This window comes from Castor canadensis, chromosome 1 (genome assembly GCF_047511655.1).
Source record: "Castor canadensis chromosome 1, mCasCan1.hap1v2, whole genome shotgun sequence".
Lineage (NCBI taxonomy): Eukaryota > Metazoa > Chordata > Mammalia > Rodentia > Castoridae > Castor > Castor canadensis.
Genome location: NC_133386.1, coordinates 8010158 through 8035172, shown reverse-complemented (window position 1 = coordinate 8035172; position 25015 = coordinate 8010158). Strand labels below are relative to the sequence as shown.

The window sequence follows — 25015 nt, the reverse complement described above, 5'->3', positions numbered from 1 at the left end:
GATTAACAGCCAGATGACAGTATGAAGTACAGATCATACCTGGGACTTGAAACTAGAACCTGAATGGGAACAGTCTTGTGGGACTGAACCCTCGTCTGTGAGGTTTGACTCTAACTCCAGTTAGACAGTGTCAGAGTGAATTACAGAGTGCCTGGCTGGTATCCGCAGGAGAATCTAAGCCAGAAGTATTGTGCTTTTTTTCTATATCGCTAATATTGCTTACTACACGCTTTTACGTAAGTGATGTTACTACAGATATGACTATGGTTCACCTGCCTTCTGGGTTCTAAGAGTAAGATTTCAACAGCCTATTATTTATTATTCCTTCCCCACAGAAAAGTAGGATTCATGCTTTGACACACATGCACCACATAGGCCTCTTTTGATGGTTGACAGATTTTTTTATTAACAAACAAAAAACTTCACACTTACAATAAGAAAATGTTTCTTTCGTGAATAATGAAATGAAAGCTCTTCAGGACCCTTTCAGGACTTTCAGCGAACACTAGATTTGGTGCATCTTAGCGGACAGGACTGGCATTCGCTCTCTGGGATCAGCAGGGTATTTTACAAAACATTTACCTAACAGCTTTCCCCCAAAGCAATACCTATGAAATTAGAATAGCAAATAAAACTTATGTCTATACCTAGTTTTAGGTATGACCCACAACATACATCAATCTTAATTTCATGGTTTATAATTGTATACTTTTTCAAAGGTGCACAAAGAAATTCAAATCTTACCAAAGACCATAGGTTTCAGGTGTACAATAAAGTAATTTCTCAACATGAAATTTAATCATCACACAATAGTTCAAGCAACAGACACTATTTTGAAGAAAACACTGTCCTTCCTTGTCTCCCTCCAGCAATAATCACACTAACATTTTTCAAGCACAACTATACCGAGAGCAGGCACTGCTGGTCTGGTCACAAAAAGTCCTCCCTGGATGAACAACGCTTTTTCTTTTCAGAAGAAATGATGGTTTCACTTGTTTCTGTTTCTTTTGCATTATGGAAAGCAAGGCTAAACAATCTTAGTCTCATTTTCTAACAGATGACTAAGGTCTTTAGTTTGCAAATTCTCTTAGTCTCTGAACATCTATGCAGAGAGGAGACACAAACTTGGTGGAGGATAGTGTGCTTCCTCAATTCTGTCAACAAAAGCTGAAGAAAAATTAGAGCCCCATAGAAATTTCAACATTGAATTTTTTGAAACCTGAAACTTTGGTAGGAGTCAAAGTTTTATAAAAGTTAGTAGTCTCTGTAATTCTGTTAGTTCAAGACAAACCCTGAGCTAGCAGACAACTTGTATTCAAAAGCCCATCTTTCAGAAGGTCCCATTTTCCTAGGTTTGTTTAAAACAAGCTTCCTGCCTTGTAAATAGAGGCTAAGTAGTAACCACAAGACTCCCATTTGTGCTCAAGGAAAGATATATTACTGAGGCACATAAAGGATGGTAATCATAGCCTTCAAAGTCCTCCAGTGCAAAAGCATAAACAACACACACTCACCCACAGTTATCAACAGTCACATCAACAGTGTTGACAATCGGAAAACCTACATACTTTCTTAACTGAATCTTAAAAGAAAAGTGCCTTGAATTTAAATTTTTTTCTTAAAAAAGTTCAGTCTTCAATATTGAAACTGCTAAGTTACTCCATTTTTCCCTAAAAAAAAAAAAAAAAAATAGAAAAATGAAGATGAGGGACAAAAAGTAAAAAATAAACTTGGAAAATATTACCAAACAGGTGTAAGAAAAATATGTAAAGAGAACATTGCCATAGCAGGTAAAACCTATGTGCCGGGTTTGCTCACTGCAGCCTTACTAGTTAGTAATAAGTAGCAATAGAAACGAATGAAATATTCATGACAGAACCGTAAAATAAATCAGGAAATGTGCAATTGAGAAAATATGATATAGCCATTAAAGAGAATTGGGGAAATGATAAACTATGTGAAGATGTGTGATGATGTTAAACCAAATACAAAAAGGATCCCTGCTACATTTAAATGCTATGTAATTCCATGTGTAAAAACTACACAGGAACATAACCGGAAATGCTGTCACTGTCCGTGGAAAGAATCTCCCTTTACTGAAAACAATATAAAGCTTCTATATGGCTGCAAATTCTCTAGAAGAAAACAAAACATAAAAATCAGAAAGCACAGAGTAAGTGAAAAACATGTCTTTGAAAACAAATGTCCCTATAGAAGACACACTACTGGTGATCTCAACCAGAAATCAGTCTGCCTCTACCTGGGAAGGTGGCATCTGGCTCATGGCCCTGTTCTCGTGAGAGATATAAACTGAAAAGGAAAATGGCCAGAATGCCCTGTGGCCTACTCCCTGTAGCCACAGACTACCTGTAGTCTTACCAGGTAGGCCTAACTTGCCCATCTTGAGCACTTCTATACAAGACATACTTCTATGTTTAAGGATAAAACTTCACATTGAAGTTTTTATATCTCTGCTTACAGAAAAACTCAGATACACAATTACTTCTTTCTCATCATACAGCAGTTCTCAATTAGCAATCAAGTCATATTGGGGAGGGGGTTGTGTGTTTGTTTTGCAGTACTGGAGATAAAACCCAGGGTGTTGCAAATGCCAGGCAAGAACTCTACCACTGAGCTACATCCCCAGCCCCAAATTACAGATTTTTAAGTGACAAAATGATGTTAACCATGTGTATATGTGACCAAAAATAAAGACCACTAGGTGATACCCACCAGAAGTATCACTGGACTGAGGATGACTCACAAAAGAGCAATTTTCAACAGAAAGGGTTATCAGTTTTCTACTTTACTGTTGAACTTAGGCAAAAGACTAGATTTTTCTATATCCTCAATAGAACAGGGTAACAAAAGCTTCCATACAGACCCCAAAATATAGGAATGGAATATAATGGATGATTTTATCAGGACCATATAACCTCCTACCAATTTTGACTCTCTGAAGAAAATGCTGAAGACTAAATCACATAGAGCATTTACTATTCTCAAACAGTTGACTAATAATAAAATTTTTAAATGAGAACTGATTATTACATTATGTTTATGAAATATGTGGATAAGCAACATTAATAAATGCTACAACACAGCAGCTGGTTAGTGTGCTTCAGTACTCTATGCTCTATGCTACTACAAAAGTAGTCATAAAGAGCTGAACACAGTATGATGGTAATGTTTTACTTTTTGCATGCCATGTATCGTTCAGTTACATTCTCCCAGTTGATTACATTCCAGATGGCTTTCAGATAGTCAGGCCGGACATTTTTATACTGAAGGTAGTAAGCATGTTCCCACACGTCAATCCCCAGCAGTGGAATAAGGCCTATCAGAAAGGATGGGGAAAAAAGAGAAACTTTAAATTTCAAACTAAAATACTGCAGCTCTCAATTTAAACTTTTATTATTCTATGTATACAAAATTAGCATGTAACAGTCATCCATTTGTTTCTCATATAATAGGAAATCCACATAAGAACAAATAAAAGCGTTTTTTTTTTTTGTTTATTTTTGGTGGTATTGGGGTTTATACTCAGGGCTTCATATTTGCTAGGGTATGCACTCTACTGCTTGAGCCACTACTTATAAAAGCATTTTAAACTCTACTTTGGAAGAAAATGTGAAAGTAAAAATAATTAAAATAGATAGGGGAAAATGAATTAACTACAGAATTTGAATACCTGTTCTTAAAACAGCAATAGGTTCATCCAAGAGCCAGTCCCCAGCCTCTTGGATGTCTCGGGAGCCACAGTGAGGCATGCTATGTCTGGGGATGGCTGAAGCCCCGAGTGTCTCTTCCAAAAGGCTTGAGCACTCATGGGGGTTTGCTATGTACCCCAAAGCTAATTTTAGTCTTAGGAAGTAAGCACTAGTTATGAGTCACTAATAGAAAGAGCAAGTTAACAACCAAGCTGAGCAGGACCAAAGAAAAAGACACACTGGTTTGAGAAATCAAATGCTATAAATGAAGAACTTAGCTCTATCTATAAAATATTCCTTTTTAAAAAAACCAACAAAAACCCTCAAGCCACATGGTAACACAGGCCTGTGATCTTAGCACTCAGGAGGCTAAAGCAGGAGGCTCTCCAGTTCAAGGCCAGCCTGGGCTATATATTTCAAAACAACAAAGACAAAACAATAAAAAAATAGCCTCAAACTCTCCTAGGAAAAAATTCTCAACCAGTATATCTTCAGCACCTGTAAGGCATCTCACCAATAATTTATTATTAATAAATAGCAAATTATGTGCCCATAATTAAAAAGTCATAAATTTTCATTCCAAGGTCTTTCTTCAAGTGAGAGAGAAGGAAGTGTAGCTGGGATACCTTTCTGTCAGGTATCTTGAGAAATACACCAGACTCTGTGGCATCTGGTACTCACAGATCTTTTGTGGCTTTTACAGATTCTTGTGGCATCTCACTTTCTCAAAGGAACTCTCATTCCAGCAAAATCTGAGTACATCCAGGGAAGTGAGTCACGGAAGCAGAGTCTTATATATGGCAGAGCAGAGGCAGAGAGCTGCAGAGAACTTCTATTACATAAAGCTAAGACCTCCCTTGAAGATCATCGTATCAGAGATCAGAGTCCAGCTACCCCTCAGACACCTTGGAGTCTACTTCCTACGCTATTCAGTGACATTTTTAAAAAGGTTTCTAATCCAGTAAGTCTCAACAGGGGGAAAAAAAAAATTTTACTGAGCCCAGGTTGGAGTTTCAAAGCAAAATTATCTTCATATACCAAAGAACTCCAAAGAGGCAGAAATCTGGGGACCTGAGTTCTGGTCTCGGTTTAACCCCAAGTGCTCAAGAAAAGAAAGACGAGAGCACAAGCTCCAAAGTCAGGCTCAGCTTTCCTCTTCTTGCCTGTCTAGTTTTTGTTTTGTTTTGTTTTTTCATTTTAGTACATATAATTATTTAAACTGATACTAATTCTCTGAAGAACAAAGCAGAGTTTATGAGAAAGGCATTTTTGTTAGTGCATCCACAAAATTACATATGCTTATTTTATAAAATATCAAAGACTTCAAAGGCATTTTTACTTACACCGACTCTGGGTATCATCTGTTAAGATTTGCTCAAATTATTACATGTTCATGATTATAAACACTGCTAGTTTTTCTTATTTCTGATGAAGTGCTCTACAGTAAACCGCATCTGCAAATGAATTGAGTACCAATTGTTAAAGCTAACCTGTTGTTCCTTGCAATGGATCCTGATTGGAACAGGCAGCAATCTGTAAGTATCCCTGTTCCTTATTGAAGCCAAGCCAACCCCAACCTGAGCCTTGGACACCAGCAGACACGGCTGTCAACTTCGCCTTAAACTTTTCAAATGAGCCAAAGTCACGTTTGATGGCTTCTAGCAACTCTCCTATCGAAAAAAAATCCAAAAAAACAGATTTCAACAATTACACTAAGATATTACATACATACATTTAAATATTCTTATCATAGAGCCCAAGAACCAACTGGCCTACATACAGCTAATATACCTAATCCAGTGACTAAACACAATACCAGTGTTCCTCTGGCCATAACACAAGTATCTCAGGTTTCAGTTTTAACTTTCTGGCAAATGTTCTTTTTTTTGGGAGTGGGAAGGGGATCAGCACTGGGGTTTGAACTGAGGACCTTGCACTAGGCAGTTACTCTTCCACTTGAACCACTCTACCAGTACTGTTTTTGGTTTTTTTTTGAGTGTTGGGTATTTTCAAGATAGGGTTTTGCAAACTTTTTGCCTGGACTGTCTTCAAACGGTGATCCTCCTGATATCTGCCTCCTAAGTAGCCAGGATTAGAGGCAACTTCTATCATTTTTTAATGAAGGTAATTTAATGCACCGAGGGACATCTTCACTCACTGTGCTATTTTCATCACGATAGAAATGTTTTCCACTGGCTATTTTTTTCCCCGTTAAAACCTTAACTTGGTTTCTATTCTACTTGCTCTATGTCCCTGTTTAGGAATAAAAGTTATGGCTCTTCCTCAGATCTTCTCCAAAGCAGCCTAGATCTTCCTATCTTGATTATACTGCCTTAAAAAGAATTACTCTATCTTTTATTATGGAACTAAAGGTGCACTTTAGGTGCTATAGTTGGGCTGGGGGTGTAGCTCAGTGGTAGAGCCCTTGCCAGGCATGCATGAGGCTCTGGGTTCTATCCTCAGCATTGCAAAAGAGCAAGAGAAAGAATACTCCTCCTGCCTCAGCTTCCCAAATGCTGGGATTACAGCTGTGTGCCACCACTCCCAGCTCAATTTTTTTATTCTATAGCAACATAGAATTACTTCTAGATTGAGTATATCAACTAAATCAACAGGGTCAAAAATCTCACTTCCCTTATCCTATTGCCTAAAAAGTAATCTTTTTATCCTTCTTGTTTCTGTTGGTCCTGGGGTTTGAACTTAGGGCCTTGTGCTTAGAAGGAACCATTCTACCACTTCAGCCAGACCCTCAACCCTTTTTGCTTTAGTTTTTTTTTTTTTTGGCAGCACTGGGGTTTGACTCAGGGCCTTATGCTTGCTAGGCAGGCACTAATACTGCTTGAGTCACTCCACCAGTGCTGCTTTAGTTATTTTTTTCAGATAGATTCTTTTGCTCTTGCCTAGGAACAGCCTCAGACCACAATCCTTCTACCTCTGCTTCCCACATAGCTGGGATTATAGACATGCACCATCATGCCTGGCTTGTTTTGAGATAGGATCTCACTATTTGTGTTCCTCACATCTTCCCATCCCATGGAGATGGGATCACAGGTGAGCACTAACATACCATACCCATTTTTTAGAAGTGCAACTAATGGGAACAAGTGATACAAATAATGAATGCAAATTAGCAGAGAATGCCAGCACCTCTGGTTGAACTGGATATGTCTAATATTCCAATAACCAACAAAATCGAAAAAATAACAAGCCATGATCTGCAGATCTAACTCAGAAAGAAGAAATTGTCCGGTTTCCCACTCTTACTCCTCCCTTACTCCTCCACTTAATATCGCTCCAAAGAGAAGTGCTTATTTCCAGTGCATAGGAAGGCTGTCTGTACAGCACAGGTTAAAACAATCAGGGCTGCAGTGTAGCTCGGGGACAGAGCACTGACCCTGCATGCAGGAGACATTGGTTCCATCCCCAGCATTGCAAAAAAAAAAAAAAAAAAAAAAAAAAAACCAAAGTCACAGAAACTTAAGGGGACTTGCAAGGAGCCCACACATGAGGTGGGAGAGCTGTGCTATGACCCACACCTTCCCTTGGGTCATCTAAGCTTCCACAGGCCACATAAGAAGTCCCCTGGATACTACTCATTAGCTGCAGTTAAACAGAAGTTAAAAAAAAAAACTCATTTTCTGGGACAGGTGATTGTTGTGAGGAAGAATAATACCCAAAGGCACTTTACACACTGCTCTAAAATCAGCGCCATTGTTCCCGCTGTACTGCACAAATGAAGCAAGCTCAGCACAGACGGTTAAGTACCTCACCCCAGAGGTCCTAGGGCTAGGTAAATGGCAAGTTCAACTTTGCTAAGTAAAACCCAAGTTTGTCAGTCTTTCCTTAATATGTAAAGCAAGAGGGACAATGGATGTGATATCATGTGTGTGCAAACTCTGGTGAATGCGTTTTCCACTCCTACTCTTTTGCTTTGCAAGTTACACTTTTGTTATACCCTTGCTATGATATGCCACTGCGGTGGGGTGCCAATGGCTTACACCTGTAATCCTAGCTACTCAGGAGGCAGAGATAAGCCTGGGCAAATAATTCACCACATCCTATCTCGAAAAATACCCAACACACACAAAAAAAAAAAGCTGGCAGAGCAGCTCAAAAAGGCTGGTACAGAGCCTGCCTAGCAAGTGTGAAGCCCTGAGTTCAAACCCCAGTACTGCCCACCTACAAAAAAATGCCACTACGATACCTCAGGGAGAATTAAGATAACAAGAAAATCAACAATCCATTGGGAGCAATCCCCAGGACCAAAAAAAAAAAAAAAAGAAAAGTAAAAGACAATGAACAGTCAATTTTACTGTGCACAAAATACAAATAAAGTTGCATCAACATATACCCACCTTTGGGTTCTCCTCCACCATTCGGGCTGAGGTTTGTCCAAAAAATAGTGTGATTGATATGACCTCCACCATTGAACTTCAGTGCAGGCTGAAGAGCTACCTGAGCCGTAACATCTCCTGAAATGTACAATGCAAACACATTTTAAAATTCTTACTCTTTAAACACTCTATCCACTATTTTCTTTGTAGTACATTAGACAATTGCACCACCTTATCTCTAAGATCCCTGTTTGACGTTAAAACAGCAATTTCAGATTCTATCAAAAAAAAAAAAAAAGGACCCTCTCCAAACTACTTGTCTCAGTGGATCCTCAGTTCAATTAGCCACATGTAGGACAACAAGTGACATGAGGCCCTGTCTAAAAGAAATAAATAAAATACAGTACAGTAATATAATGCTAAAATGTATGGCTCAGTCGACAGTCTATGGAAAACTTCAACTCTCATTTCAAGATACATAACTCTTCACTGGGAAATATTTGAAAGTGACATTGACAAGAAACTCAATATATTCAAATTGAGCTCTTGATTTCAACCCCTAACTTACTGTTCCCAGGGCCTTCCCCATGTCACTGAATGCCAGCTCTGTCCCTCAGGACATTATCCTGATGTCATTTTCAACTTGTCTCCTTGCATACTTCACAACAGCCACATCAACTGTATGTCAAGCACAGCCACCAGTTCCACCTTCATGAAACACCCAGGATCCAATCCCTTCTCCTTGCTCTGTTGCCACCAGCATCTCCCACCTGTACCAATGCCACTGCCCTCCTTCCAAAAGGTGTCCCTTCTCACTGGGGCCAGCCCAAGACCCTCCAGACAGCAACAGTCATGTCACTAGCCCCTGTTCCTGAGGAGCCACGCAGGCCAGCCTGCTCTAGGTGGCAAGCTCGGCAAGCTCCCTCAGGGATGTTCACAGCTGCCTCTGCTGGAGCACTCTGCTCCATTCCTCCAACAGCAGCCTAATCACTTAAGCCTTCTGCAGTCAGAACACACAAATCAGCAACTCCCAGACCCCTCCCAGACCATCACTATTTCCCAGTAGGACACTGCACATGTGCTTGCTCATGTCTCCTCGCTAGCTTCTAAGTACCAGCGCACTGCTGTGTTCTCAAGTCTCCATCTACTGCCTCACACACAGCAGGCTGCATAAGTATTTGTAAATTCTCTAGATGACTGAGTATGCTGAATATAAATTCTAAAAAAGAAATTCTCTTTAATTTATAGTTTTGTTTTGTTTTTTTTTTAAAAAGGATGCTGTGTTTGAACTGAAGATAGTCTCAAAACACTGGCTGAAGTAAACTGAAAACAAAAAGACTTTTTTCTACTTTGCTAAACACATAAACAAGATCATTTTTTTCCATGCCTTTTTTTTTTTTTTGGTGGCACTGGGGTTTGAACTCAGGGCCTCACACTTGCTAGGCAGGCACTCTACCTCTTGAGCCACTCCACCAGCTTTTCCATGCCTTTAAGAAGCTACTGATTAAGCCAGGAATGGAAGTGCACACCTGTAATCCCAGTACTAAGAGGCTGAGGCAAGATGACTCCAAGTTTGAAGCCAGCCTGAGTTACAGAGAGACCCCATCTCAAAAGAAGGGGGTTAAAAAAAAAACAGACTAACTAAAGTATTAGGAAAAGATAGAAATTCCTTTGTTCAATAAATATTGAGCACTATGACTCTGAGATGCAAAGTAAAGGACAGAGAACCAATGAGGACTCTGTTCTCAAGAGCTTTTGTTTTGGAAAAGCTCTGCACTTAAGAGCTGGTAGTGTGGCTCAAGTGGTAGAGCACCTACCTAACAAGTCTGAGGCCATGAGTTCAAACCCCAGTACTACCCATAAATATAGTAAACTTAAGCCAACTTTTTAACAAAAGAACCTGCTGGGTGCCAGGGGCTCATGCCTGTAATCCTAACTACTCAGGAAGCAGAGGATCAGAAAGATTGTAGTTCGAAGCTAGCCTGGGCAAACAGTTCTCAAGACCCTATCTCAAATACACACACCACAAAAAAGAGCTGGCGAAGTGGCTCAAGGTGAAGGCCCTGAGTTCAAGCCCCAGTCCCCCAAAAAATAAATAAATAAAATAAAGTAATAACATAAAAAAATTTAAAAAGAACCTATATAAGGGGATGGTAGTGTAGCTCAAGTGGTAAAGTGACTACCTTGCAAGTGTGAAGCCCTGAGTTCAAATGTCAGTACTGCCAAAAAAACCCCAAAACCTATATAAATAAGAAATGTTGCTTTCTAAAACAAGTCCAAATTTCCAGTTTAGTAATTCAGAAAGGAAAGGACCAAGTAATAGCTGAATATAGGGAGAGATTCTTAGGGTTTAGCTTAGCTACCCACTTCTTTCTTCTTTTAATATATTTACAAAACAATTTCCTTACAATTCAGTGTTTCCCTTATTAATTTCTTGGAGTCACCCTAAAAATAGATTTTACATTGTTTTCTAATAAATCAATAGTAACTAAGTTTTCTAAATGAGAAAGAAACATGTTTACTGAGATAATTTAATAATCACAACATCTGAGAGTATGCTTAACCATTTTAAATTTTTAATAGAAATTTGGGAGGCTAATAGCTGGTTACAGCACATCTGTAAACACTGCACTCAGTAAAAGGATCCCAAGTTCCAGACCAGCCTGGGCTACATAGCCAGACCTTAAAACAAGAAGAAGTTTTTGTTAATAGCTGCCCTTTATGAAGTTCAACCTTTTCTTTGGTTTCAGTTCAGGCTTTTTTTTTTTTTTTTGCTTAAATACCATGAAAGTAAAGGCCAAGTGCAGTGGTACATACCTGTAACCCCAATACTGAGGCAGGAGGACTGCAAATTCCAGGCTGGCCTGGTCAACTTAGTGAGATCCTGTCTCAAAGTAAAATTTTACAAAGAGCAGGATATAGCTTAGTAGTAAAGCACTTGCCTACCAGGTGCGAGGCTCTGGGTTTAATCCCCAGTGCCACAAAAAAAAAAAAAAAAAAAGAGAAAGAAAAGGAAAAAAATTGGGGCTGAAAGGTATTTATGCTAGTTATGTATGTGTGATGAGGTTATGTTATTTTACTTATACTCTTCTTTTTGCAAGTTTTTAAATATGAAATTTCAATAATTTCAAAACTATAATTTTAATAAAAGAAAGCTCTACAGGTACTTACTAACAATTGACAAAAAAGTACTACAATGAAACATAAAGCTTTCTTTCAGTGGCTCTCATTAAGCAGTAAAACTGATTCCAGAAGAACAGAACTGAAATGAAGGTTTTGTTTACAGTACTGAAAGTTCTCGGGTGTCAGATGCTACCTCTCAGGAAATACTTTCACAACTGGGACATTCCCTGGCTTCACCATTACAACATCCTGCATGCATTTGTTATTTCCTAAATCAGGAGCCTTTTCCCGTCCTCAAGGTTCATCAAATTACTGCAAGAAAATCTTCCCGAATGTGGTAACTTCCTCCTGTGTTTGGCAGCCATTCATTTCAAAACACAACTATGCTGAAATACTACATTTTCCCACCAGATGCCCCTAGTCAGCCAGATGTCACTGTCTAAAACTACCTGACAAATTTTATAGCCTGAAACTCAAGGAAAACACATTTAAGAAGTAAGCAATTTTACTGGATAGCTAATCAAGCAATATAGATAGTCTGGAAACACGACTATCAATTATTTTCCTTGTGCAAACTACTAATGGATTAAAAGGACAATATGTCATTTTGTATAGAAACATTAAAACATAGAATTTCCATACACATCCCAGAGGCACAAACACAAAAAGTCCACATACTGCTGGTTTTGTCAACTGACAAGACTTAACCCCACCCTCTATTTTAACTGAATTACAAATATCCAGTTTCCCACAAAATGGCTGGGTTTTTTGTTGTGAACTTTGATGCCTAAATTAACTCGAAGAGAGTATCAAATTTAAAGGGGTCTGACCAGTTCCACAGCTAGGTAAGTGCCTTTTGGTAATGAACTTCACATTGCTAATCCTGCCTCTTCCTCTCCCACCTAAAGTCAAACGAGTCACCATGCAGGGGCAGCTCAGGGTACAGGAAAAAATCTTCAAGTATGGGGCTGCACTCTAGTCCACCGATTCCCAGGACCATGACAATAACCACAGTTCCCATTACCAGTCTCCTTCAGGTCTCCCACTGTCAGCATGACCACTACCTGAGACTCTTGGCTCAAGACTACAAGTGCACTTGAAAAGGGGGGCAGTCAGCTGGCCTCCCCCATCCGCTGCCTAGGCATGCACCCCCTCCCTCCGGTTGCTCACAGCAAAGCCCCAGTCCACTTCTATCAGGAGTTACCCTGACACTCAAGGACACTTGTGTGACCCAGCCTGTCCACTTGTGGTGCAGGCTCTTTTAGACCTCCAGGAAAAAGCTGGCAAACCTACCCCAAAGGCCAAACATTTCCAAGAGCACATTACATAAGGAGAACAAATCTTAGGGGAAAAAGGCCGGGGGTGTGGCCCAGGTGGTAGAGAGTGCCTGCCTAGCAAGTGCAAGGCCCTGAGTTCAAACCTCTGGACTGAAAGAAAAAATTAGATAGCAAGAGCAAATTTTAAATGTTCACAGGCAAAAACGAGTTAAGTATTACAACATTCTTTACAGGTTTTGCAATTCACCAATGCCAGCGATACAGGTAACAAAAAAATAGACTTACAATGATAAAATTCACAAACAAGTTCTGCTTTGGGGGCCTGTTTTCCAAGATAATAAAAGGTGATACAAACCGAATACGATGCTTTTCTACTATCAAGACAGATCATTATTTTGGGGAAGGGTGGGGTGGTCTTTCGTGCCTGGAAAACTCAGAGCTGGTACAAACTCCCGGGTGGCATCTCGCCCACCAGGCCCTCGCACTTACCCTTGGCCAGCGCCTCCTGGTACCTCTCCTCGGTGGCGTTCAAGTTGTTCACGTAGGCCGCGTGGTGCTTGCTGTGGTGCAGCTGCATGATCTGGGCGTTGATGTGCGGCTCCAGGGCGCCATAGTCGTAAGGCAGGTCGGGGAGACTGTGCTTCTGCCGGGAGCCCAGAGCCCCCAACGCTGGGGACAAACTCCGGCCCGCGCTGGGAGACAGAGTCACACGCCGCGTCACGCGCGGACATCACGCCGCGGCGCAGGGTCACCTGGGACACTTGCACGGGGACACCTGCGTCCACAGCCCTTCCCGACAGCCCCTCGCCCAGGTACCTGGACCTGCCCAGCCCCGCGCGGCCAGTGACGCCGCCTCTGCGCGCCCCCTCGCCTAGGGTCCGGACCGAGTCCCGCCGCCGGGTCCCTCCTCTCACCTGCTCGCCACCCGGCACAACATGGTGTACCGGTCACCTCCCAACCTCAGGAACGCAAGCTGCCTTTCGCGCGGAGCCGAGCGTTTTTAACAGCGGCGTCCCCACCGCGCGCAAGGGCAGCCGTCGCCCCGCCCCCTCCCCGCCGCATCCAACTCGGCGTGGGGGGGAGACTCGAGGTCGGCGGGGGCGTGTCCCGCCCACGCTCGCCCCAAGCTCTCGGCCCAGAGGACGCGGGAAAGAGGGCTTGGGGATTGCTCCCGGGTATGCAACCTCGGTGCCTTTAAGCTGTAGTCCTGTGGCGTGTCGCCAAGAGAAGTTCTCGCCTCCCCCCCCCCGGGTAGAGTTGGTACGGCCCGCAGGCCCCGCCCTGTATCCGCCTCTCCGGCGCCCGCGCGGACAGCCGGACCCCGGCTGCTGCGTCTGCACTTCTGCCCGGCAGCTTTGGGGCAGCCCGGGGCTGGGAGGCCTTTACCAGAAAAGTCTGTGCCTATGTTAGCCCTCCCTTTCCGCCCGGTGACTGTCCTTGGAGAAGACAAGGCCTGGCTGCTGGTCAGGGCCTAATGACCGTTAGCAGGGGTGTAAGGGCAGGGCTGGTGTTGAGCCCTTACCCCCAGTGACCTTGCTTTGCAGTGAGCTGGCTCTGGGGCCTCCGGGCCGGAGCCCTGATAGAAACCTAGCCTGGGCTGACTCTGTCCCGACTCTCCACCTACAGTAGTGCTGATGAGCGGCCACTACATTGGCGCAGGATTTTATTTTCTCCTGGAGTTGGTGGTGGTCGCTGCAGGTGACGATGAGCTCTCACGGAGGTGAAACAGGTTGCCCTGTCACACAGTTAATAAGTAAGAAGTCAGAAAATTAAAGCCCAAAGTTCAGGACTGGGGGTGTGGCTTATGCGGCACAGTGCCTGTCTCACAAGCACAAGACATTAAGTTTGAACTTCCCTAAGGGGAAATAAAAAGGTCATACTTTCTGACCACTAAAGCCTGCTTACCACATTTTGTGTATTTGTTCAGAGTGACTTCCGTGAACCAACTACTCAGGAGTTGTCTTCCAGAGAACTCTTTCCTCTGTTGTCCTATAGTTGAATGTTTTCTCAACAATTTAAAAAAAAAAAAATCTACAGGGCGCCCTGTGGCTCACCCCTGTAATCCTAGCTACTCAGGAGGCAGAGATCGGGAGATCACAGTTCGAAGACAGCTCTAGCAAATAGTTCGGGAGACCCTATCGCCAAAAAAAAAAAAAAAAAAAAAGCCCATCACAAAAAAGAACTGGTGGAGTGGCTCAAGGTGTAGGCAGAGTTCAAACCCCAGTACCGCCAAAAAAAAAAAAAAAAAAAATCCTGAATTTTGTGAATCCTCCCTATACAGGAGTTAAGGAAACTTTGCCTGGTCATTGACATGATTTGGGACTTTATTGGCCAGAACAATATCAAGTGAAGCAGAAAGCAGGTGCTGGATAGAGTTTCCAGTGTTTTCTTCCAACATCACCACCCTCTCCCACTTGGCTGCCCTCTCACGGATGACCAGACTTTGGGTAAATGGAATGGAGGATGTATTCAGGCAAAAAGGAGCTTGTTGAAAGATATCAGGAGAATGTAACTCAGGGCATGTGTTGGAGTGAAAGTGGAAATTCAAGTTGGGATATAACTCAGTAGTAAAGTGTTTGCCTAGCATGGGAAAGGCCCAGGGTTCATTCCCAGCTCTGAACAACAACAACAAAAAACAGGTGGATACAGCATGCATTTGATATGGTCAGGAACAGGCAGATGAGACTTGTTAGCTGAGGTCAAGCACCCTGAAAGTAGTTCTCCCAGCGAGGTAGTCTGGCATTGATATCACAAGAAGCAGGCTAGTCAGAGGCCTGTTAAGTTAATCCCAGCCAGAGGTACCATGGGTCATTTTTAGGGTACTAGCTATGGCAATGGGGGGGTGGGCAGCATTTTGAAGGATGAAACAACAGAAATCAGTGGTGAGTTAGTCCAGGTATGAAGGGGTTTGAGCAAGTGAGAACAAATCACACAGATGATTCTCTGGGGCTTAAAGCAGTCTTTAGAACAAGTGAAAATGTTGGAGCAGGGAGTGACAGCAACGGCCAAAGACAAGTATCCTATCTGTCAGCTGTGTACTTCCAGAAGACTGCCCCAATTGTGGGAGTATACAGGATTGAGAACCAAGCGTCCCCTTTGCCTATCTCACCTAATAAATAGACTTTATTTTCTTTTTTAGGTGGCCTCTGAAAGGAGTACCCAATTCAAATGTCTCTAAGAGTTAAATGGCAGTTGTTCCAAATTACTCCAGCCATCTTTGGTGTCCTCTGCAACATCAGGGCATCAAAAATATGCATGTCCCTCAGATAAACTTTGTAAGGCTTCTAAGCCACTCTGAGGCCCACCATAGTCTATGCCTATATATTGGTTGGAGGAGGTAACCAATGGCAACCAACGGTGGGTTGAGACAAAATCATTTTGAGCTAGCTTTTAATTGCATTTATATTCCAGTAACAGATCCAGTCAGTGCTTTAAACACAGAAGAGTCCCTCCTGTGTAAAATATCTGGCTTAGGCCAGTCAAGGCTGGGATAATAGTTCTATGAAATTATCAATCCTCTATGCTTAAGAGTTGCCTTACCTCAGGTGGTAGAGTGCCTGCCTAGCAAGTGTGAGGCTCTGAGTTCAAACCCCAGTGCTGCCAAAAAAAGAATCCCAGTACTGCCAAAAAAAAAAAAAAAAAAGAAAAAGAGTTGCCTTATAATTCATTGTTGCTTCTAGAGCACCAGCCATCCAATCTCCTTTCCAGAAAGGGGAAAGGACAAAAGTGTGGGGAGCAGAGTATGAGAAGCCTATGAGAACTTGACATAAGCACAACTGTGTCAAATAATCTGCAGGCTGAGTTGGCACAGCCTCAGCCACAGAAGGGGGCCAAGGCAAAATGCAGCAGAGCTGTTTTTCCTAAGATGTTTACATCCAGAGTAGCAATCGCAGGTTCCTCTTGTTCCCAATAACTGCAATGTCATGCTGCCCTGAGAACTGTTGCTCCACCTCCTTGTTTGCCCCTGTGTATAATAAACTCGCTGGAGGTGGACACAGCTGTTGTGTGTTTCCTTCTGAACGCCCACCCACCTGACCCCAGCTTTCTGCATGTTTTTCTTCTGTCTTTTGTCCTTTCTTAGTCTCCCATCACTCCCAGTTAGGTTTCTAGGACTAGCTTGTGCAAACCGCAAGACAAAAGATTGGGCCCAGCTATCTCCCTTGTTAGGAGCCTTTGTGGTGGATTCACCCAATAAATTCTACTCACAACTCACTGTCAAAATTTAGGTGCAAGTTTCCACTTAACCATAAAAGAAGCTGGGAAATATAGTGATTTATCCATGCACATTTTCAGTCTGAAAAATGAGTAATTGTGTAACAAAAGGGGAAGTGAGTAGTGGATTGGAAACAGTTTGCACCATGTCCTTGTATGTGGCATTATGCTTGGTTAAAAACTCTATAATCAGTGGTAGAATGATCTTAGCTACACTCTCTTTAAAAATTTTTTTATTTTGTGTGTCACACATCTTACCCAGACAGGAATCTGAGAGAGAATGCCTTGTACCTGGAACTAATCAAAAATCTCAAAAGTTGCTAGTGGAGTAGTTCAAGTGGTAGAGCACCTGCTTAGCAAGTGTGAGGCCCTGAGTTCAAACCCCAGTGCCACCAAAAAAAATCTAAAAAGTCAATTCCAAATGTCATAATTCTTAATGTTGAAATCCCAAAGATCCAAATCCCTAAAATCTACAATTTCATAAAGTATAAAATCCTGATAATCACAATCCTGAAAGATTAGAATTCTGACTGTTGAAATTCTGAAAGCTGAAATTCCAAAAACTTCAATTCCCATGGGAGAAGGAAGGGAAAGTGCCGAGTAAGAGGAGTAGAAACCAAATTCTAGGTGTTGCTACAACATGTGGCAACAACTGACGTTCCTTACAACTGGTGAAATTTAGGAGCTTTTAATGAATTGAGGTGCACTTGAAACTGAGAGAGACCGCCACAGGGGGACAAAAGGCAAATAAACTCTGGGTCCTTAACCTGTTGCCCATTAAAAGCATGTTTTAGGGCTGGTGGAATGGTTCGAGTGGTAGCGCACCTGCCTACCAAATGTGAGGCCCTGAGTTCAAACCCCAGACCCACCAAAACAGAACCAAAAAAAAAAAAAAAAAAAGCATGCTTAAAACAGCTTTGGCATAAAATATCAGATTAGGCTTACAAGGCCAAAATGTGTACAGAGTAGCAGCCTCTTTGACCAGACTAAGCAAAAACTAGTAGGGCTACCTAAACAACAAAGACAAGGGCGAATTGTTCCTGAAAAAATCAACTAAATAAGCCCTCTAACTTCAGTTGCTCTTAGCTAACTTTAAAAATCAATTTTTGGACCATAACTGAACAAAACATTATTAGCATCCCATTATCTACGATAACTAATGTTTAGACTGTGATAACAATATACAGAGGCTAGTTTGCAGAAACTTGAAGACCACTTTTGCTAAAAAAAAAAAAGACTCTTTACTACAGCCTATAGATATCTGATGGATGACTCAAATGAGATAAAAGGCTTGGCTTCTCTGTCTTTACATTGTGTCTGTCTCCTCTGCTGCTTCAAACATTGAGTCAGACTACCTAGCTCTCCATGTAGACATGTAGATCATTTGAGAAATGTTCTATCTAGATTATAATACAGGGTTAACTTGTCCCATTACCCACTGGAGCGGGTATGTGTTATTTCTACCCTGCCCTGGTGCTTTCCCAGCAACTCAAGCACTTAAAGTCCCTTAGTTTAATCACCCAGCCTAGACCAAGCCAGAACATTTATGCAAGATGATGATGTCATCAACAGGAGAAACTTAGCAGTTCCTGATTAAGTCACTGCCTGTTAGTCTGAAAACCTCAAGGCCAGAATGCTGCTTACAAGAAGAACACCTTTTGCAATCATGCCCCCAGAGACAATTACCAACTCTACAGCCCCCAAAATCAATGAAAACTTGTTGCTGCTCTCTTTTGTTCAATGAGAAGCAGCCTGATTCCATGCCCCCACCCTTTTTTTTTTTTTTTTTTGTAGTACTGGTCTTGGTAGGCAGGCACTCTACCAACTGAGCCAGTCCCTGACCCCCTCTCTTTGTTTATTTGTTTGTTTGTTTTGGTGGGCTGGAGTCTGAACTCAGGGCTTTGTACTTGCAAAGCAGGTGCTCACTCTACTACTTGAGCCACAACTCCAGTTCATTTGCTCTGGTTATTTTGGAAATGGGAGTCTCTTGAACTATTTGTCCAGGCTGGCCTTGAACCACAATTCTCCCAATCTCAGTATCCCAAGTAACCTGAACCCCTCTTGATCACTGATGTATCACTTCAGCCCGAGGTAAAGGATAAAAGAGCATTGCCTGTTTTGTACATAATACGTAGCTTGGTCTCATTTTTACGGTTTCCATGCCATTAGTCCAAGCACACTTGCTTGAAGAAGCCAGCAAAGGGACTAGGGGCATAACTCAAGTGGTAGAGCACCCGCTTAGCAAGCACAGAGCCCCAAGTTCAAACACCAGTATCACCAAAAAATAAAGATGCCAGCAAAGTCACTTAACTGGTGCATAGTAGGCTAAGAACACACTTTTGATGTTCAGTCACAACATCACAACAGGTCATATCATGTGGATATGAGTCATGTGGAATGGACCTCACACCCCAAAATATTGAATTCAACCCTGTCTTGTATGTAACGTAAGCTTTGAAACTTCCCCCTTCCTTCTGCCTCTATTCAACTGCCCAACTTACCTCTTGTCTCATCTCCAGTCAGGTCATCAATTTTGGACCCAAAGCTTGATGCTGCCCCTCCATTATGACCTTGGGCCATTTGTCCCTTAGATTACATTTGCTTCTCAGCCTCAGCGAAGCTCCAGCTTCCTGGAGTTTCCCATTACTGACTGACTCTTCCCACCTGCCTGACTCTTCCCACCCTAGTCTAAAGGGGAATCAGACTTGCAGAGAACAGAACACAATGGACGTTGAAGAGAAGGGTTATCCCATACTTAGAATCCAGCAGATTCTTTCACAAGATCCCTCATTAGGGAGTATGCCAGTGCCCTGCCTCCTTTAGGGAAATGAACAAATTTCCCTCCTATCCATTACTACAGGTTTAAAAAAAATGACCATTGCATCATTTGAATGGGCCAATGGCTCTGCCCGTCATTATACTACCAAATTCTTTTTTGTTGTTGTTATTTTGTTTGGTTGGTTTTTGATTTGTTTGGTTTTGGCAGTACTGGGTTTGAACTTAGGGCCTTGTACTTGTTAGGTGCATCACCATTTGAGTCACACCTCCAGTCCTGGTTTTGTTGTTGTTGTTGTTTGTTTTGGGGTTTTTTTTTTCTTTCTTTTTTTTTTTTTTTTTTGCAATACTGGGGCTTGAATTCAGGGCCTTCACCTTGAGCCACTCCACCAGCCCTTTTATGTGAAGGGTTCTTCAAGATAGGGTCTTTGAACTATTTGCCTGGGCTGGCTTCAAACTGCAGTCCTCCTGACCTCTGCCTCCTGAGTAGCTAGGATTTACAGGTGTGAGCCACTGGCACCCGGCCTGGTTTTGGTTTTTTGAGATAGGGTCTTACTATGTCGCCCTGGCAATTCTTTCCTTCTACCTCAGCCTTCTGAGTCCTGGGATTACAGGTGTATGCTACCATGCCTGGCTCTCAAATTCTAATTATAAGGATAGGGCATGGCTCAAGTGATAGCATGTCTATCTAGCAAGTACAAAGCCCTGAGTTTAACACCCAGAACCACCACCTCTCCCAGATTTTTCCATGGAGTGAGATTAAATTCATGGGCACAGTTCTAAGAACAACTTTCAAGAGATACTCAAGGTACTCAACAGTGGCCAGACCACTGCAGGCAGTAACTAGACATAAGGTTCTGAGCTGGCTGTATTTCCCCCTGGACACAGGAGGCATGGTCTCACATACTACATAGGTCTGTGCCAGAATATAGCTCACTGAGAACAGTATGGATGGCAGACCATTTGTGTGAACCTGTGTTCCATCTCAGGCATGTCCCAGAATTCTACCCATCCTGACCCACATCATCTTACCCTACTGCCAGCATATGTGTGTACTGGTCCTCTGCTAAGAATGTTACTGACTGAGCCTGTGCTGCCCACCCCACTGGCCAAGCACTGAAATCATGAGTTTACAAAAGAGGAAGAGTTTATTCACAAGGCAGCCAAGTGTGACTGAAAACCCAAGTCTCAAATCTGCCTCTTTGAGGTTAGGAGTTGGGGGCTTTTATGGGATTAAAAAAGCAAGATGAAGCCAGTGTGGTACATACCTGTAATTCCAGCACTCAGGAGGCTGAAACATGAGGATTTGGGGTTTGAGGCTGGCCTGGGCTACATTGTGAGACCGTATCTCAAGAAGGAAGAGGAGAATGAGGAGGACAAAGAGGATGAGGAGGACAAGAAGGAGTGGGGTAATTTAAGACTTGGGAAAAGGTGACTGGAGATTAAGTGATCAGTGATCCATGCATGTGTAATCAATCCTCATGGCTCTTCATGGGACACATGTTCAGAAAATGGAGAGCATTGAACTCAAAATGGTGGTGCATATCTGTCATCACAGTGGCAAGCTGGGGCAGGAGACTCTTGAACTTGAGGCAAGGCTGGGCAACTGAGAAAGTTCCAGAACAGCCTGAGCTACACAGACAGACCCTGTCTCACAAAATACAGAAAAAGGATAGAAGGAAAGAAGGAAGGAAGGAAGGAAGGGAGGGAGGAAGGAAGATGGGAGGGGTGTAGCAGGACCTGAGGGTAGAGTTTTGGGCCTCCTGCTGTTAAAAGGTAACCCATCAGACACCTGCGCCCAAGAGAAGAGTTGGTGATTTCAACAAAAATGACCTTCAAGTCCCTGAAAAGTAACCTAGGTAACCATGATCATCACCACCCATAAGCCAGAGGTGTTATCTTCAGCAAAGCTACTATATTGCTCAGCTGTGTGACCTCCAAAATTAGTGATTCTTAACGTCAAAAGCAAGTAACTAATGACAGTACAGGGGCTTAGAGTCAGAGGCCAGCTCTGTTTGTTGACTGGTAATAATCAAGTTAGGATTCTGCCCCCCCAGACTAGGGATCTACTCCTTTGATGGTTCATCTCTGAGAATGGCTCTCAGGTCCTTGAGAGGGGCTTCTGAGCTACTTCGTATGTAATCATGATTACAAGCCTTTTTCTAGTGATGCCCAGTTGATGGCTGTAGCCCACCGAGCAAGGGCTCAGTTTTAGAAACTGGATAAAATCATGTAAAATAAGGCTGTAAGGGTTTTCACACTAAAAATAAATTAAGTAGAAAATACAGAAGGCCTTCATTTTGGACTAAGTTCCTGCACTGGGCCCCAACAATCTAAAAATCAAAATGGAGTCACATTAGCTAAAGTTCCACCAAGCAGAAACTAAGCAGGTCATCTGACTTCCCAAGAAATCAGGGTTAGAGACACAACAGCCAGATTTCCCAGACAGACCAGTTTCACTTGGCCTGATAATGAAGTTCCCTCTGCTTAAATCATATACAAAAAGTGTTAATCTGAAGTCACTTGACGTGAACCAATCAGTCATGTTCCTAATGTTTTCTCTCCCTGTCCCTGACTTCCAAGAAAAATGACTTTGAAATGACCAGTCTACTTTTTGCTTTTGCTTTCTTCAACCTTTGTCCATAAACCTAAATCCTAGCCAGTCATGGTACATGACTGGTCATTTCTGATTACATACATGTAATCAGAGCACTTGGGAGGCTGAGGCAGGAAGATTGTGAGTTTGAGGGCAGCCTAGGCTACATAGTGAGTTCCAGGCCACCCTGGGCTACACAGTAAGGCCCTATCTCACAAACAAACAAACAAACAAAAATCAACCTCCTTTGTTTGGTCCAAGGGAACACTTATCCTATTTTATGGAATGAAGTGTTGCCCAATTCTAGAATTAAAAATAAAGCCAGGGTGGTACTCTCCTATAATCTCAGCACTTGGGAGGTAAAGGCAGGAGGATGGCAAGTTAGAAAGAAGGAAGGAAGGAAGGGAGGAAGGAAGGAAGGAAGGAAGGAATTAAAACCAATCAAGATCTTTACACTGTAATTCTGTGCTTTGATCAGCATTTATTTAGTTTAAGGAACTATTCTGGTGAAAAAGTTTTGGCCGGCTCATCACACTGGAAGACTATTAGTTGAGAGACCAGGCAAGTGATAGAGAAAAAACTGCTACAAAAAGCTAACTGGGGATGGGAGTGTGGCTCAAGTGGTGGAGTGCCTGCCTAGCAAGTACTAGCTCATTAGTTCAAACCCCAGTTCCACCAAAAACCAAATAAGCTGGCTAATCAGAAGATGCCAGCCTGAAGAACAACTTAGCTAAGGACCGCAATCCAAAGGCTTATGTAGGAAATTTAAGGAAGTGCATTTCTATCCTCAGATGGATGGACACTAGAAAAATCATTAGTCCTACAGGGTCCATTGCTTTGGTGCACATTCTGATGCTATCTTTTTCATCAGCTTTCAATACACATCCTTATATCCTCTACCTTCACACGTTACGTTTTACTAGAGACAGGATCTTTACAGCAGTAATAAAGTTAAAATGAGGTGAGAGGAACAGGCCCCAATCCAATATGACTGGAGTCCTTATGAAAAAAGGAGATTCAGACACAGGGACACGCAACTCTGTGGACACACAGCAAGAAGGCAGCCATCTCCACACTGAAGAGGAAAGCCTAATGAGGAAACAACCCTACGAACACCTTGACATTGGATGTCTCATCTCCAGGACTGTGAGGACATCTATACCACTTGCTTATGCCTCCCAGTCTGTGGTATTTTGTCATGGCGTCTGGAGCAAGCTAATACACTAGTTCAGTGCTTTCTGCAATCTCATTTGTTATCAGAATTTCAGCCACTGTTGATGTAATCACGTGAGGTCATAGAGCTTTCTTCCCACTGGAACGTCTTCCCTGCATTCTCCTGCTCTTGGTTCCCTGTTCCTTGAGAAGACTTGCTTGCAACCAGCTGCATTCTGGAGTGATGGCTCTTCTCAGCTGGCTCCTGCTCTGTTTCATCTGGTCCTGGGTACTAGCAATACCAGCTCCAGCTGTACTCAGGGGCTGAGCGTGAAGAGGTGTTTCTCGTGAGTTTGGTTCACTTTTTATGTAGGTGTGTGTGCATGCATACAAGCCCAGGCTGGTCTTGAACTCCTGGGCTCAAGTAATCTTCCTGCCCCAACCTCCTGAGTAGCTGGGATTTCATGAGTATGTACCACAACGCCTGGCCTCAACTCTGGAGTTCTTAATTTACGTTTTCAGTTTCATGTCTAGTTGTGACATCAAGAAGCTAAATCAAGCCAGTTATAGTGGTACATGCCTACAATCCCAGCACTCTGGAGCTGAAGCAGGATGATCTGGAGCCCTAGACCAACCTGAGCTACATTGCACAACCCTATCTCAAATAAGTGAATAGACTAACATGCGTTGTCACGTTCCCTGAAGTACTGTATCGTTACATTACCCAAGGTTTCTGCTTCTCTGTGTCCCTATGGGAAACCTGTTGTGCCTATTCCTGGGCTCTGGAATCAGCTTAACTTCATCCAGGTCATGGATCTACCTCTTACCAGCTGAGCTATCAAGTAAGTTCTCTGTGCCTCAGCAGTCCTATCTGTTAAATGGAACTAAATAAGCCTTTACTTCCTTAGATGCCTAAACCTCATTTTCCACCCTTGCCACCACCTCTTGTTTGTCTATGGGCTTTTTGTTTTGTTTTGTTTTGGAGACAGTGTGTACTATTTAGCCCAGCTGGCCTCTTAACTCCTGACCCTCCTACCTCAGCCTCCCCTGTGCTAGGATTACTGGCATGGACCATTTCTCTTTCTGCCTTTACATTCTCCTCCTTCCCCACTCTTTTTCCTCTCCAGAAATGCAGCTACCTCAGATTTCCCCAAACCCCATGCTGGCTGATGGACCTCACACTTTTCCATCCCAAGGGGATGAGCCCGGCTTTGATTGGAAATAGGCTAGCACATTCCATCTGGGCTTCATCAGTCGTGTCTCCTCCCTCCCTCCCTAGGCTTCTAAGAACCCACGTGTCTTGACTTTGAGCCCCAGACTTAGCACAACACTTAGCTGCTTTGTTTTTGCTTCATCACCAGGTTGTGCTCTTTCCCAGAATCTTATTTTGCATTTTGTTGAAAAAAATTGTGACAAATGATGGCAATTCCCTGTGCCCAGGTTGTGAAATAATCCTACTCTGGTGTATTACCCAATTGCCACATCACAGCTGGGTGTGGTGGTACATGCCTGAAATCCCATGGCTGAGGAGGCGGAGGTATGAGGATGGCAAATTGCAGGCCAGCTTGGGCAACATAGCAAAACTCTATCTCAAATGCTACTACTACTACTACTAATAATAACATTAATAAATCCCAGCTCACTGGTGCTTTCATCAGAAGCCTTTGCTGGAATGGATGGGGTGGGTTATTGGTTTTTTTCTGATGTCTGGCTAGAGTAGAGCAGTTATTTCTACAACTGTTCTGTCTTGGCAGGTGGTCTTTTTGCTGGTCCTTTGGTTAAAGAAAGTAGGTTTCTAAGACGGGGTGCAGTTTTGGTCTGTGCTTGATGGTGTCT

General features: G+C 42.7%; 1 protein-coding gene across 1 annotated transcript; it reads right to left on the bottom strand.

Annotated features, from left to right (window-relative positions):
* Positions 1-380: 380 nt before the first annotated feature.
* Positions 381-13517, bottom strand: Sod2 (superoxide dismutase 2). Its single transcript, XM_020158620.2, has 5 exons — positions 13359-13517; positions 12934-13136; positions 8066-8182; positions 5201-5380; positions 381-3337 (listed from the first exon to the last, which is right to left on the bottom strand). The coding sequence occupies exons 1-5, from the start codon at positions 13379-13381 to the stop codon at positions 3192-3194; spliced, it is 669 nt and encodes a 222-aa protein (XP_020014209.1). The 5' UTR covers positions 13382-13517; the 3' UTR covers positions 381-3191.
* Positions 13518-25015: the final 11498 nt, after the last annotated feature.

What these genes read in the sequence shown, in the direction of transcription:
- Sod2 (XM_020158620.2), bottom strand. Translation starts at nt 13,381, where the DNA reads ATGTTGTGCCGGGTGGCGAGCAG. An exon ending in TTGTGCCGGGTGGCGAGCAG is followed by an intron (nt 13,137 to 13,358) that starts GTGAGAGGAGGG and finishes TCTGTCTCCCAG; the next exon opens with CGCGGGCCGGAGTTTGTCCC. An exon ending in CCAGGAGGCGCTGGCCAAGG is followed by an intron (nt 8,183 to 12,933) that starts GTAAGTGCGAGG and finishes TGTACATTTCAG; the next exon opens with GAGATGTTACGGCTCAGGTA.